The sequence below is a fragment of the Carettochelys insculpta genome, chromosome 7 (assembly GCF_033958435.1).
Source record: "Carettochelys insculpta isolate YL-2023 chromosome 7, ASM3395843v1, whole genome shotgun sequence".
NCBI lineage: Eukaryota > Metazoa > Chordata > Testudines > Carettochelyidae > Carettochelys > Carettochelys insculpta.
The window spans coordinates 76,546,930-76,563,624 of NC_134143.1; the positions used below are offsets into that span (position 1 = coordinate 76,546,930).

General features: G+C 42.7%; 1 protein-coding gene across 9 annotated transcripts in view; it reads left to right on the forward strand.

Moving 5' to 3' along the window:
- The window catches only part of ALDH18A1 (aldehyde dehydrogenase 18 family member A1), a 127,379-nt gene that overhangs the window by 94,814 nt on the left and 15,870 nt on the right, over positions 1 to 16,695 (forward strand). For all 9 annotated transcript variants that reach the window (XM_074999399.1, XM_074999400.1, XM_074999396.1 and 6 more), the window contains 4 exons: positions 7,920 to 8,140; positions 15,077 to 15,214; positions 15,342 to 15,537; positions 15,666 to 15,787. In XM_074999399.1, the coding sequence (XP_074855500.1) occupies positions 7,920 to 8,140; positions 15,077 to 15,214; positions 15,342 to 15,537; positions 15,666 to 15,787 (677 nt within the window). The remainder of the gene's footprint in view (positions 1 to 7,919; positions 8,141 to 15,076; positions 15,215 to 15,341; positions 15,538 to 15,665; positions 15,788 to 16,695) is intronic.

Here is a 16,695-nt window from a genome sequence, read left to right on the forward strand (position 1 = left end):
TTCTTCACAGGCATTGGAAATTACTGCTTTCAGCTAGCTCCAGTGTTCCTCAGTTTCTTCTGGAAACTGTGATGGAAGCGTCTTAAGACTTCTTGAAAGTTGTCATGCTAATGGTGTCCCTCTGATCTTGAATCTTCAGCTTCTATCTGACCTCCCACTCCCCAGCCAAAAACTGGAAGATGCCTGTGCGGGACATCTTTTAAAGTGATGCACAACAGTCACCACACTGTGCTTGACGGATGAGGATTTCCAATTATTGTGGCATCCATGTCATTGGTTTGAAGTCCTCTATCAGCTGCAACCTTCATCTGCCTTCACAGCCATTATAACATGTACACAGCCATTTCACATCAATTGTGCTGTTATTGATTCTCTGTTTTGCCATTAGGGACTTCTTGGATCACACTTTGTCCAGAACCTCGTCCTTGACCATTCTGCCATCAGTGACCCTAAGGGAGTACATGGCTTCAGGCAGCATTACTGTCAGGGTTATTGAAACAGACAAGCCTCACCACCACTACAAAGTGGTGTTCAACAGAGAGGAAGCAAAGTAAGCCATGACACAAAAAGAGACTAAACTAGATAGAGGCAAAATGGTAACAAGAAAACATTCTACAAGTACATTAGTAGTAAGCAAAAGAGCAAGGACTTGGTAGATCCATTACTCAGTGGGGCGGGGGACAATAACAGAAAATGTAGAAATGGCAGAAATGTGAAATAATTTTATTTTCCTTTTTACCAAAAAAGTTCGTAGTGACTGGACGTCTAACATGATGAATACCAGTGAAAATTAGGTGGAATCAGAATCTAAAAGAGACAAATGTTGAAAATTACTTAAACAAGTCAAAAACAACAAGAAGTCCTGTGGCACCTTATAAACTAACAGAAATTTTGGAGCATAAGCTTTCGTGGGCAAAGACCTGCTTTGTCAGATGCAGGTCTTTGCCTATGAAAGCTAATGCTCCAAAATATGTTAGCCTATAAGGTGCCACAGGACTTCTTGTTTTTGAAGATACAGACAAACTCGGCTACCTCTCTTACTTAAACGAGTTAAATGTCTTCATGTCACCAGGGCATGATGCAGTGCATCCTAGAATATTCAGGAAGCTGACTGAGGGGGTATCTGAGCCATTAGTGATTAAAAAGTCATAGAAGATGAAAGATTCCAGAGGGCTGGAGAAGGACAAATATAATTCTATAAAAAGGGAAATAAGAACAGCCTGGGGAATTACTGACCAGTCAGCAAAACTTCAGTACTTGGAAAAATAAAGGAGCAAATAATTAAGCAATCAGTTTGTGAACATCTAGAAAAGGGGTTTTCAAACATCATTGCACTACAACCCCTTTTTGATAACAAAGAATTGCTGCTTGATTCCAGGAGAGGGGACAGAAGGCTGAGCCTGCATGAGCCCTGCCAAAGCCCAACATCTTCAATCACAGGGAGAGGGCCTGTAACCTGAGCCCTGCTGCCCAGCACTGAAACCAGACTGAACCTCACCACCCAGAGCTGAGCCCCAAGGCAGTGGGGCTTCAGCTTTGGCCCCAGGCCCCCAGGAAGTATAAGCGAGTCCTGGTGACCCCATTATAGCAGGATCGTGACCCACTTTGGCTTCCTGACCCATGATTTGAGAACTAGTGACATAGAAGCTATTGTGATACATGACTGCATGGATTTGTCAAGAACCAATCATGTCAAACCAACCAGACAGCTTTATTTGACAGGGTAACAAGCCTTGTGGATAAGGCAAGTAGTAGATGTGGTATATCTTGACTTTAGTGAGGCTTTTGATATTGTCTCACATGACTACTTAAACTAAGGAGGTTCAACCTGGATTGGGGTGGGCAAACTATATGGCCCACACACCACACCTGGTCCTTCAGGGCTTTTAATCCAACCTTTAGGTTTATCAGTCCAGTGGTGCAGAGGGGCTAAGGCAGGTCCCCTGCCTGCTGGTCCTATGCTGCTTCTGGAAGCTATCAGCATGTCCCTGCATCTCCATGGGGGTGGAGGATAGAAGGCTCCATGCACTGCCTCCACCTGGAGGTGTCACCCCCACAGTCCCTTTGACGAGAAATAGGGTACAGCAGCCAACTGAAGCTGTGAGAACAGTGCCTGCAGGTGAAGAGCCATCTGCCAACCACCAGAGCCACTGCCAGATGTTCTGGAAACTAGGGAGCGGTACAGAGACAGGGTCAGGGGATGCCTGCTGTAGCCCTGTTGCATCACCAATTTGGGAACCATACAAGGTAAGCACTGCCTAGCCAGAGCTCGCACACACACCCGTCCCCTGGCTCTTTAACTCCCTATTCTGAGTCCCCACTTGCACCTTGCATTACCTCTTGCATCCTAACTTCCTGCTCCAGCCCTACTTTCATGGCCAGCCGTAAAATTCACTATCTAGGTGTAGCTGTCAAGCCAAAAAGTTTGCCCTCCCTGATTTAGGTGATGCTAATATAAGGGGTGCATTACTGGCTGGTTGGAAAACCTTTTCCAGAGAATAGTTGACAGTGCTGGATGGGCATATTGAATGGAGTACTACAGATCAGTTTTTGTGGCAAGGTATCCTTGGATCTGGCCAGGGTCCCACGCCTCTGCCTTCGGCTGGAGGGGTTAGTCTGTACCTGCCTCTGCCAATCTGAGCTGGCTGGCCAGTCCTTTTTCCCCTCTTTTCCACAGCCAGGGCTTCAGTCTCACTGTGGGAAGTGACCCCAGGCACTTTTCTGTTGAGCTACTCCCCTCGCCCTTGCTCTCTTGTGTCTCTGTTTTCTCTCCTCCTCTGTTTCCCCCTCTCACCTTTCTCACCTCCACTTTCCTAGCTTGTCCACCTCCTCTCCCCTGACTGGGACTGCTTCTTAAACCCTTCCAGTATGCTGGCAGTGAGACCAGCTGGGCCTCATTAATTAACTGCCACCTCTGCCTGTTGCCTCCACCTGGGAGCTTAACTGGGTCTTGCTCTTCTTCCCCTTCCCCAGGCTACCTTTCTGAGCTACCTTTCCCCATCCATCTGGGGTCTGCTGGCCTGGCCCTGTTACAGTCTTGTTCTGTTCAATATCTTCATCAGTGATTTAAATAATGGCATACCAACCTGGAAAATAGCGCAAGTGCTTTGGGAAGAGAGGATTAAGATTCAGAATGATTTTTGGAAATGGTCTGAATTATATAGGATAAAATTCAATAATGTCTAATGCAAAGTACTGTGCTAAGGAGTAATCAGTTGTACACTTACAAAACGGAAATGGCTCCCTCAGAAGGAGTACTACAGAACAGGATCTGTGATTCATAGTGGATTACCACCTAAATATGAGTCAGCAGTGTTGTAAAAAAAAAAAAAAAACATTCTGCAAGTTATTAAGTGGGAGTGTTGTAAGCCAGACACAAGAAGTAAGTCTTCTGCTCTGCTCTGTACTCTTTAGGTTTCAAGTGGAGGATTGTATCCAGTTCTGGATGCCACATTTGGGAAAGGTGTGAATAAATTGGAAAGAGTCCAGAAAATGCCAACAAAAATGATTAATGTTTTGGAAACATTCAGGGATGGTTGAAAAAAGTTGTTTTAGTCTAGAGAAGAGAAGGCTGATAGAGGACACAACAACAGTTTTTTAAAGTAAATACACGAATGAAAGAGAAAAATTGCTAAGCTTTTAGGACAGGACAAGAAGCAGTGTGCTTAAATTGCAGCAAGGGTAGATTAGCTTGGAATAGGAAAAACATTTCTGCTGTCCAGCTGGTTAAGCACTGTAATAAATTAACCAGAGGTTGTGGAATCTCCATCATTAGAGTTTTTTTTTAGAGCAGGCTAGATAGACGTGTCAGGAATGGTTTAGATAATACTCAATCCTGCTTTGAGCACAGAGGACTGGACTAGATGACCTCTGTGTTTCTTCCTGTCCTACAATTCTATTAACACATTTATTGGGGAAGAGTCAACGTGGCTTTTGTAAATGGAAATCATGCCTCACAAATCTGTTAGAATTCTCTGAGAGGGTCAGCAAATGTGGACAAGGATGGTCCAGTGGATATACTATACTTGAACTTCCAGAAAGTCTTTGACAAGATTCCTGACCAAAGGCTGTAGAGCAGAGGTGGGCAGTAATTTTTGTTAAGGGGCCCACTTCAAGAATTTGAAAAGTGGCCAAGAGCCACAGTCATCTATGATATTAGTGGAGGAGGTGAAGGGTCTGCTATGGAGGCTGGGTGCAGAAGGGAGCTTGAGGTAAGAGATTGGGTTGCAAGAGGGGTTCTGGGCTCCAGGAGGCAGTTTGGGTAAGGTGATGGTTGTGACCTGGGACAGGGGTCTGGGTGCAAGAAGGAATGCAGGAGTGTGGGCTGTGACCTAGGGCAGGGGACTGGGATGCAAAGTCTTGGGTTGTGACATGGCAGGAGGAGGTTGTGACCTGGAGCAGTGGATTGGGGGGCAAGGTCTGGGAAGGAGTATGTGTGCAGAAGGAGGGGCAGAGGGGTTGGTTTATGTGGAGTGGGAGGGCGGGTCTGAAATGCCAGAGGAAGGATCTGGCCAGCAGTCACCTGAAACAAGCTTTGTCTGCTGCAGCCCCCGACTGTTCAAAACTGCTGTCTCCTCCTAACACCAGTAGGAGGGGTAGGCTTTTTGTGCTGCCCCTGTCCCTGCAGCAAAAACTTCCCAGCGCCTATTGGCAGTAAACCAACCAGATATTTTCAAGTTGTCCCTCCCTCCTAGGCTCTGGAGCAGATAGCTACATAAGGAAAGAAGCCACTTAAAGTATCAGCTGACTGCTCTGTGTCTGAGGCCATCTGCAGGCTGAATGCAGCATGTGGGCGGTATCTTGCCCACTACTTCTCTAAAGCAAAGTAAGAAATCATGGGATAAGAGGGAAGGTCCTCTCTTGGATCAGTAACTAGTGAAAAGAAAAGGTCAGAATAAATGGTCAGATTTCAGCATGGAGAAGTAAATAGTGATGTTCCCCAGGGATCTGTACTGGGCCTGCTGCTATTCAACATATTCATTAATTATGTGGTTAAATAAGTAAATGTGGATGGCAAAATTTGCAGATGATGCAAAATCTCTCAAGATAGTTAAGTTGAAAGCTGACTGCCAAGAATTACAGGGGGCTACCACAAAACTCAGTGACTAGGCAAGAAAATGGCAGATGCATTATAGTGTTGGTAAATGCAAAGTATGGCTATTGATTAATTGCAGTTTATACATGCAGTTAACTCAAAATTAATCACAATCTTAAAAATTAATTTCCATCAATTGTAATTTTAATCTGACTGTTAAACAGTAGAATGCTACTTGAAATATTAAATATTTTGGGTGTTCTACATTTTCATGTGTAGGTCTTCCAGTTGCAACACAGAAAACAAGGCTTATGCTTTTCACTTCGTTATTTTTAATTACAAATATTTGCAATGTAAAATGATAAAATAGTAGGTTTCTTTGTATCCTATACCTCATACAAGTAGTGCAATCTCTCTCATGAAAGTACAGCCTGCAGATTTTTTGCTACGTAATTGCGCTCAAAAACATTGTAAAACTTCAGAACCTACAAGTCCACTCAATTCTGCTTTTTGTTCATCCAGTCAGTAAGAAAAAAAGTGTATTTACTTTTACAAAAGGTAATACTGCCCCATCTTATTTACAGTATCTCCTGAAAGTGAGGACAGACATTGATACAGCAGTTCTGTGTTCAGCATTGCAAGGTTTTTATGTGACAGATCTGGTAAACTTTAATGTAACCATTCATGCTTCAGTCACAATTCCATGGGACGTGCTGATGAAGCTTGTTGAAGTAATTCATTAATTAAATTTGTGACTGAACTCCTTGCAGGGGGAATTCTGTGTCTCCTATTCTGTTTTTCCTACATTCTGCCATATATTTCATGTTTTAACGGTATTGGATGATGACCCAGCATAAGTTGCTCGTTTTAAGAACACTTTCACAGCAGGTTTGACAATATGCAAAGATACCAGTGTGAGATTTATAAAGACAACTACAGCACTTGAGCTAAGGTTTAAGAGCCTTAAGTGCTGTACAAAATCTGAGAGGGATGAAGTATGGCGCTTGCTTTCAGCAGTCTTAAGAGAGCGGCACTCTGATGTGGAAATTACAGAACCTGAACAACCAGAAAAGAAAATCAATCTTCTGGTGGTGGCATCTGACTCAAATGATAAAAATGAACATGTGTTGGTCCACACTGCTTTGGGTCATTATCACACAGAACCAGTTGTTAGCATGAACTTATGTTCTCTGGAATGGTGGTTGAAGAACGAAGAGACAGTATGTAACTTTAGCATCTCTGGCACGTAAATATCTTGGGATGCTTGCTACAACAGTGCCATGCAAATGCCTATTCTTATTTTCAGGTGATGTAAACAAGTAGTACGCAGGATTATCTCCAGCAAATATAAACACGTTTGTGCAATTGGATAAACAAGAAATAGGACTTGTTACTTAAGTGAACTTAAATACTGTAATATTTACATGATCATTTTTGAGTGCAGCATTTTTACATAGTTGTACATTTGTGAATTCAACTTTCATGATAAATATTACACTGCAGTATTCAGATAAGGTGAATTTAAAAACAGTTTATTTTTTACAGTGGAAATATCTGTAATCAAAGTGAGCACTGTATTTTTTCCTATTTTTGTTGTAATTAATACAAATATATTTGACTGTAGAAAACATCCACAATATTTAAATAAATGGTATTCTATTTTTAACAGCACAGTTAATTTTGATTAATATTTTTAATTGTTTGACAGCCTTAATGAGAACAAATGCACTTTGGAAAACATAAATCCAAGTATACATACAAAATGATGAGATATAAGCTAGCTGTTCCCACTCAAGAGATTGTGGAACTTTTGAGGATAGTTCTCAGTAAACATCCCCTCAATGTGCAGTCGAAAAAGCTAACTGAATGTTAGGCACCATTAGGAAAGGGATAGAGAAGACGGTAAATATAATTTCACTATGTCAATCCACATTATTACCACTTCTTGACTACTTGGAGTTTGGGTCACCCCATCTCAGAAAAGATGCGTTAGAAATAGAGAAGGTCAACAAAAATGATTAAGGGTTATGGAACAGCTGCTACATGAGGAGAGATTAAAAATAGTGGGACTGTTTAGCTTGGAAAAGAGATGACTAAGAGAGGTATGAAGGAGGTTTATATAATCATGAACTGTGTGGAGGACATGCATAAGAAAGTATTATTTATCCCTTCACATGACACACGAATCTGACGCCAGCAATGAAATTCTCAGGAAGCAAAATTCAAACAAACAAAAATAAGTATTTCATCCCACAGTGCATAGTCAACCTGTAGAATTTGTTGTTCAGGATGCCAGACTGGTGAAAACTGTATCAAGGGTCAAAAAAAGAATTGGATAAGTTCATAGAGGATTGATGTTGGATAATATTGATGTTGGATAATAGCATTGGCTATTACTGAAGATGTCCAGGGCTGCATCCTATGATCTGGGTTTTCCAACCCCCTAACTGCCAGAAACAGGGAATGATCACTTGATGATTGCCTGTTCTGTTCATTACTTCTGAAGCACATAGCATTGGTCTCTCTAGCAAGACGGGATGCTGGGCTAGATGGATCACTGGTCAGAATCAATATGACCATTCTAAATTAGAAGATCAGCAGGTATGCCTCATTCAAAGGGAAAAGTGTTTGCCTTTTCTGCTGCTCTGGCCCAAGATAAATATGCTTCAGCTAACATGATTGATTTTACGTGTGTGATTCAAGTAGCTTTGCTGTGGCTAGCAGAAGCTGTTTGCCTGTATAATTCATCTCAGGATAGAAATTTTTGAGTGGAAAAATGCCTGTTTAAATTCCTTAGGCAGAGGTAAGGAGGTGTATAGAACCTGGGTATCTATCTCAAGCAACTGTGAAGAATCTCCAGTGTTACTTAATCCTCTCCTTTCAGGGAGATTAGCACTTCCTTTGATGAAGCGATTGAGTCTGTCTACGTCAAAGCTGAATAGCTTGGCCATAGGACTTCGTCAGATAGCAGCATCCTCACAGGAGAGTGTTGGCCGTGTCATTCGCAGAACACGAATAGCAAAAGACTTAGAGCTGGAACAGGTGACTGTGCCTATTGGGGTACTGCTGGTGATCTTCGAATCACGTCCCGATTGCCTCCCACAGGTACGTGATGAAGGGAGATAAAACTTTTTGTTTGAGATATGCATTTGAGATGTACGTTTGAGAGTTCAACTTACATGATAAACAGATTGCACTACAGTACTCAAATTAGGTGAATTTAAAAACAGTTTCTGTTTTACAGTGGAAATGTCTGTAATCGAATAAAATGAGCACTGTATTTTTTGTTTTTGTGTTGTAATTAATACAAATATATTTGATTTTGGCAGCATAGGAGTGGAAGGGACCTCTTGGCCATTGGGTGAAGTCCCCTGCTGTCACATGCAACAAAAGGAGAAGTAGTGTGATTGGTGGGTTGGGGAGTCATCCAGCATTCAATTTTTAATTCTCAAAGGGTTGTCTTCTGAGGGGTTCTCTTAACCTGGATTTAATTGTCATACAACTCTTGCCATCATTGTTAAGGAGAAATCAGTTTGTGATGGCTTGCTTAATAGGCAAATAGGAGTTTTTTTACTTCTTAACAGATTGCAAAGCAATTGAAGAACTGTATCTGTTTGAATGTACATTCCTCTTCCCTTACCCATGTCACATGTTTTCTTGGGTTGCAAGCCCCTTTCAGTACAGGAAACTCTTATTCTCATATGCTTAATGAGTATAGTAGGTCTTAGTCCTAACTGGGGCCGCTGAAAACTTTAATACCATGATAAATGTTCTTCTAACCACTTGCTTTTAGCCTTAGACATTTGTCAAACTCAGAGGATGTATCTAATGCATTCTCACAAGATCTGCCCTGAGTTGGATACTATCCAGTATTTTTATTAATGAATTATCTCCTGTTCCTCAACACAGCACTCACGTTAGTAAACCCCAAAATATTCATGTTTTGTTTTTTGGGCTTTTTTTGCAACTGAATCACATTATTGGCTCTTTCAATTAGTGATACACTGTACCTCCCAGATACTTTTTTGCCATATTTCTCCCTAGCCAATTAATCTCCATTTTGCATTAGTATTTTTTTTTCTTAAGAGACCCTAGGAGGTCATTGAGTCCAGCTCCCCTGCCCAAAGCAGGACCAACCCTAACTAAATCATCTCACACAGTAACTCAGTACTGGCACAAAAAAAAGATGTTGAACAAAACCAGCTCTAGAACCAATCCTTGGGGCGCTCCACTTGAAACTGACCACTAACCAGACACTGAGCCAGTGATCACTACCCAGTGAGCGCGACAATCTAGCCAGCTTTGTCTCCAATTTACAGTCCATTTATCCAATCCATACATACTTAATTTGCTGGCAAGAACTATGTGTGACCATATCAAAGCTTTGCTATAGTCATGGTATACCACATCCACTAACTTCTGCATCTCCACAGAGCCGATTATCTCATCCTAGCTGGCAGTCAGGTTGGTCAGGCATGATTTGCCATTGGTGAATCCAAGTTGACTCACTTTCCTCAATTCTGAGTGCTTCAAAATGGATTCCTTGAGGATTCCCTCCATGATTTTTCCAGGGACTGAGGTGAGACTGACTGTTCAGTAGTTTCCCCAGATTTTCCTTCTTTCCTTTTTAAAAATGGGTATTAGTTTCCTTTTTCCAGTCATTCAGGACCTCCTAAAGTCTCCACAAGTATTCAAAGATAATGGCCAGAGGCTGTGCAACGACATCTGTCAACTCCCTCAGAAGCAGTGGATGCCTTAAATTGGGCCCCATGGATTTGTGTATATCCAACTTTTCTAAATAGATCTTAACAGTGCTTTTTTTTTTTTTTTTTTGTGCCATACTGAGTTACTGGCACCTCAGCAGCCCCAGACATGGGATTGCCTGTGCGTGTCAGGGGAAGCTGGCTGAGTACTGGCTCTCTTTTTTTCAATAATAAAAAAAATCACAGGTTCTTAACCTATTCTTTCTCCACTGAGGGCTGCTCATCTCCTTCCCATTCTGTTGTCACCTAGTGCAGTAGTCTTGGAGCTGACCTTATTTGCGAGAACAGAGGCAAAACAAACATTGTGCATTTCAGCTTTTCCTGCATAGTGACAGACAGCATTACCTCTCTTAGCCAGTAATGGTCCCATAATCTCCCTGATCACTCTCCTATTGCTAATATGCCTGTTAGAAACATTTCTTGTTACACTTCACATCCCTTGCTAGCTGCAACTCCATTTGTGCTTTGGGCTTGGCATCAAATGGCAAGACATGGTTACAAATAAGGAGCTTCGGAACAGAGTGGAGCAAGAACCACTTGATGTTCAAATCAAGAGAAGAAAGGTGGGGATGGCTAGGCCACACTCTCAGAGAACCATCATCCAGCATAGTCCATCAAGCTGTCACGTGGAACCTGCAAGGAAAACACAGAAGAGGCAGACCTGAGACAAGTGTCTTTTTTTTTTTTCCCCCCTCCCCCTGCTTCTCAAATGTGGGCACATTTATAAGGGTTTTTTCCTCCTCACTTGGGGGCCAGGTCAGTAAAGGGTTTTTTACTTTTTTCTCATTTGTGTGTGGACCCTGACTATTTTTTGCGTGTCTCAATGGACGCTGAGCCCCCAAAAGTTCCCCACTTCTAGCATAAGGAAACACATTTTTTTTACTTTTCCTGTTACGCAATGTTAACTTGTTTCACACATGCTATGTTTTTTGTTCGTTTTAATTTTCAGTGTATAGTGCATTGCTGTGTTCAAGCAATAATACTTTAACTGTGCCCTCATTATATTAACGTGTGATGTTAGTGTGAAAACCAAGTATCAAAGAGGTAGCCATGTTAGTCCTTATCTTCAAAAACAAAGAGAAGTCCTATGGCACCTTATAGACTAACAGATATTTTGGAGCATAAGCTTTCGTGGGGAAAGACACGCTTCGTGAAATGCAACTGTTAGTCTATAAGGTGCCACGGGACTTCTTCTTGTTGACTGTGAAAACCATAACTTTCATATCTTCACTTCTGAATATTTATATTTACATAATTAATTGAATGTGACTTTTTGTGTGAAACTTATTAAAATTCTGTATGTTTCAGAATGTGGTAGGCACTTCACTACACAGACTTGTAGTCTTTCTCATTCCCTAGCCACAAGAAGTTTATCATCTAAAGACAAACTTGAGGTGCAGGATGAGAGGGAAGAATATATTTAAAAGATTAGCAATGACTTAATTGCAGTGTACTAGTATCTACATTGAGAGTAAATACTGGGTACTAAAGGCCTTGTTCAGCTCATGGAGAGAAGCACAATAAGAAACAATGAATGAAAGTTGCAGCTAGAAAAATTCAAATTAGACATAAGGTACAGGTATTTATTGGTGAGAACGACTAGGATTTCGAACAACCTACCAAAGTGCATTCTCTGTGTCGTGGAGTCTTCAGATATACACTGAATGCCTTTCTGAAAAAATATACTGTAGTTAATGAAGTTATTGGGCTGAATGCAGTGTTAACTGAGTGAAATTCTGTGGCCTGTGTTCTATGGAATATCACATTAGAGGTTCTAATGCTATTTTCTGGCCTAAATCTCTGTTGATCTGTTTGGTTGGGAAGACAGCAGAAGATATCACCCACTTGTGCGAGTTGTTCATTGGTCAACTCTGACCAGAATGAGTGACACAACAGTGTCCATAGTGCACATGAGAATTTTGCTTTAAAAACCTATTCCAGTGTAATAGTATTGACTCATGAACTTACACCATTAATTGTCACCTCATTAGTTCTCAGACTTTATTTATGCTCATCAGGCTATGTTTGTATTCTTTAAGGGTTAGGGTTAGGGTTTTAATTCCTGTCTGAAACTGACATTTACTTAGGTAGCAGTTGACTAAGTTCTTTTCCAGAGGAGTGAAAGTTCATAGAGTCATAGGGCTGGAAGGGACCTCAGGAGGTCATCTACTGCAGCTGCCTGCATCAAGTAGGCTTAGCTCCCACTAAATCATCCCAGCCAGGACCTTGTCAAGCTGGGACTTAAAAACCTCGAGGGATTCCAGTGTTTCACCACGCTCCTGGTGAAGTAGTTTTTCCTAACATCCAACCTACACCTGCTCCTGCTAATGCACCCTCGTATGCCGTTAGCCTTCTTGGCTACAAGGGCACACTGTTTACTCATATCCAGCCTTTCGTCCACCATAATCCCTAGGTCACTTTCCATCATACTGCTGCTGAGCTAGTTGGTCCCCAGTCTATAACAATGCTTGGGATTCTTCCGTCCCAGGTGCAGGACTCTACACTTCTCCTTATTGAACCGCATCAGATTTCTTTTGGTCCAGTCCTCCAATTTATTCAGGTCCCTCTGGATTCTCTCACTACTCTCCAACGAATCTACCTTTCCCCCTAGTTTTGTGTCATTGGCAAACTTGCTGAGGGTGCAATCCAGTCCCTCATCCACGTCATTAATAAAGGTGTTGAATAACACCGGCCCCAGAACTGAGCCTTGCGGCACTCAGCTTGAAACAGATCGCCATCCAGATATTGAGTTATTGACCACTACCCGTTGGGCATGACCGTCAAGGCAGCTTTCTATCCATCTTATAGTCCAAGGATCCAATCCGTATTTCCTTAATTTATAGACAAGAATGTTGTGGGAGACCATATCAAAAGCCTTGTTGAAGTCAAGGTATATCACATCCACTGACTTCCCCATGTCCACAGAGCTTGTTACCTCGTCATAGAAGCTAATCAGATTAGTCAGGCAGGACTTGCCCCTGGTGAATCCATGTTGGCTACTTTTGATCGTTTTCCCCTCTTCCAAGTGCTCCAAAACGGATTCCTGGAGGATTCCCTCCATTATTTTCCCAGGGATTGAGGTAAGGCTGACAGGTCTATAGTTCCCTGGATTGTCCTTTTCCTTTTTAAAGAATGGGCACTACATTTGCCTTCTTCCAGTCATCCGGTATCTTCCCTGATCTCCAAGAGTCTTCAAGGATAATGGCCAAAGGTTCAGCAATGACCTCTGCCAATTCCCTCAGTACCCTGGGGTGCATTAAATCCAGACCCATGGACTTGTGCACATCTAGTTTTTCTAGATAGCTCAGAACTTTTTCCTTCCCATGCTGCATTGTCTAGGACCGTCATGGGGAAGTTGACTTTGTCCGTGAAAACTGAGGCAAAAAAAGCATTGAGTACTTCAGCTTTTCGTGCATCATCTGTCACTAGGTTACCTCCCTCATCCAGTAATGGCCCCACACCTTCTCTGACAACCCATTTATTGTTCACAGGCCTGTAGAAACCCTTCTTGTTACTCTTCACATCCCTTGCCAGCTGCAGTTCCAATTGTGCTTTCGCTTTCCTGATTACTGCCCGGCATTCTCTAGCCATATCCTCCTTAGCCAACTGTCCACATTTCCATTTCTTGTATGCATCCTTTTTGAATTTGAGGTGACTAAGGATTTCCCTGTTAAGCCAAGCTAGTTGCCTACCATGTTTGCATTTCTTACTATGCAGCGGGATTGTTTGTTCCTGTGCCTTCAGTAAGACTTTTTTAAAATACTGCCAGTTCTCTTCAACTCTTTTCCCCTTCATCTTCGTTTCCCAAGGGATCCTGCTCATCCATTCTGTCAGGGAGTCAAAGTCTGCTCTTCTGAAATCAAGGGTCTGTATGTTACTACTCACCTTTCTTACTTTTGTCCAGATCATGGAATCTACTAACTCATGGTCACTGCAGCCCAGGTTTCCACCCACTTCTATTTCTCCTACTTGTTCTTCCCTGTTTGTGAGCAGCAGGTCAAGTTGTGCACAGCCCCTGGTCGATTCCTTCAGCACTTGTACCAAGAAGTTATGCCCAACATTCTCCAAAAACTTCCTGGATTGTCTGTGTGCTGCTGTACTGGGCTCCCAACAAATGTCTGGATGATTAAAGTCTCCCATGAGAACCTGGGCCTGCGATTTGGAAGCTTCACTTAGCTGTCTGAAGAAATCCTCATCTCCCTGATCTGGCAGTCCATAGCAGACATCAACTATAACATCACTTCTGATGCTTCCGCCTCTAAGCTTAACCCAAAGACACTCAACTGTAGTTAACACTAATCCGTCACAATAATACACTTTAATCTCAGAACCTTTTGAAAAGCTCAATACTTAGCATCCCATGGAAGGTTATGGACAGTAGTCGGTGCATTTTACAAACTTATACTTTTTATTTTCCTGAGGAGGACAGCCCATGCAATTATCCAGTTCACCCAGTACAATAAACCCTCGAAATGGGCAATTTTTGAGTTGTGCTTAACTCACATTAACGCAAGTTAAGCGCATCTCAAAATCCTGCTCCCTCCAGGCCCTGGCTCAACCCCCCGGCCCACACAGTCCTAGTTTAAATCCTCTGTGGCCTGGCTTGCTACGTTCATGCGGCTCTGGCTCACCACCCACCGCACATGACTCTGCCTCAACCCCCTCAGCCTGGTGTGGCCCTGGTTCAACACCCCCCCCATATACCAGCTCACCACCTCTGCACGTGGCTCTGGCTCAACTGCCCTGCCTCAGTTCAACCCCCCCATGCGCAGCTCCACTTCAACTCCACCCCCTCATCATGCAGCCCTAACCCACCTGAGGCTTAACCCACCTGCCCCCCTCACACAGCCTCAGCCAACTGCCAGCCTTAACCGTCCCAAACTGCCCCCACCCCCACCTCAGGACTTGCCTTTTAAAAAGACCTCCAGGTGCTCCTGCTGCTTCCCCAGCTGCAGAACTTGCATTCTGCTGAGGGAAAAGCCGCACCCCCGACTTAGTGAAATTCGAGTTATGTGAGGGTACATGGGAATGTAACCTTCACATAACTTGAGGGACGACTGTACCTCATACCAAAGTTCTCAGGTCACTTGATACATCAACCAGCACTTGGCCCCTTGCCAACAGGATTTTGAAAATATGGATTTGTTTCTGTGATATGTTTCAGTTAAGAAATTGTGGTTCTTGGTGTCTGTTTCCTAGTGAGAGAAGATAGTGAATCTTCTGTATGTGTTAGTAGATACATTCTGTGGTGCTAATCTCTTCTCTCTTTTTCTGACAGGTATCTGCTTTGGCTATTGCCAGTGGAAATGGCTTATTACTTAAAGGAGGGAAAGAGGCAGCACATAGCAATCAAATCCTTCACCATCTAACACAAGAAGCACTTTCCATCCATGGAGTTAAGGATGCAGTGCAGCTGGTAAGTGCCTAAAAATTAATATTTGATTTGTCACCATATGTGTGCAGTACACATACATTACTTTCTGGATAATACCATGCTCAAAGTGCTTAAAGCCCATAATAGTTTCTTGGCTTGGTTACTCCAGGTGAACACCAGAGAGGAAGTAGAAGATCTTTGCCGATTAGATAAACTAATAGATCTGATCATTCCACGTGGTTCTTCTCAGCTGGTTAGGGATATCCAGAAAGCAGCTAAAGGAATCCCAGTTATGGGACACAGTGAAGGGATCTGTCACGTATACGTGGATGCAGATGCCAGTGTAGAGAAGGTCACCAGAATAGGTAAGATGGTAGATGCCTTTTCATCCTGAGAATTTGATACTGACTATGTGATATGATCCCACAGATCTGTACCTCATTTCCTTTTTAGCAAAGTGTTATGTAATCAATTGTCCATTCTTTAACCCCAGTTAGAGATTCAAAGTGTGAATATCCTGCTGCCTGTAATGCTCTGGAAACGCTATTAATCCACCGGGACTTGCTGCGAACCCCCTTGTTTGACCAAATCATCGACATGTTGAGAGTGGAACAGGTTAGTCAAGCACAGCTTACTTCATAAAGAGAATCATTTTTGGTTAGCAATTTGGATTGGCAGACAGAGGGTCTGTCTGAAAGCAGTGATGTGCAGCTCGTCTTGCGAATGGCTTATAATTAAATGATGGTGTTGCAGATACCCTTTCATCTTCAGACATAAGCTACACATAGGTGAACATAGAGGCGTTTCCTTCAGAACTCTTGCTGCTGCTGAACCCGAGGTGGTCCCTTGTGAATAACATAAATTTTGTTCCTTCCCTTGGGTTACATATGTTCTTTTCTCTGCATCTCCTGGAATTAGGAGCAAGAAACCCTATTGGTATCAACCCCCTCCATATACTGCGACTATATAACGGTATACTATATGCATATATTACTATGTGTTGCGTTCCTTTTAATTTTTTGTCAATGTGAAGAAAGAATTTTGTTTTATGCACCAGTATGGAGGTGATGTATCATATAACAAAAGTCATTCTGGTCACAGACAGTGTGTGGTGGGGGATCTAAATGGGGGTTTTGCTCTTGATGATAGTAGCCTATAACTTTTGACAGCATCCTTCAACTTCCTGAAACAGGAGCACTAAAGAGGTTGGGTAGAGTCTGTTCTCAGTGGTGACATATGGCAGAACAAGGAGCAATGGTCTGAAGTTACAGATGGAGAGGTATAGGTTGGATTTTAGGAAAAACTGTTTCACCAGCAGGGTGGTGAAGCACTGGAATGCATTACGGAGACCGGTGTGGGAATCTCCTAGAGGTTTTTAAGTTGCAGTTTGACATAGTCGTGACTGCGATGATTTAGTTGGGGTTGATCCTGCTTTAGGCAGGAGGCTGGACTAGATGACCTCATGAGGTCCCTTACAGCCCTAGAATTCAATGATTCTATGAGAGTGCTCTATGGGAGGGGGC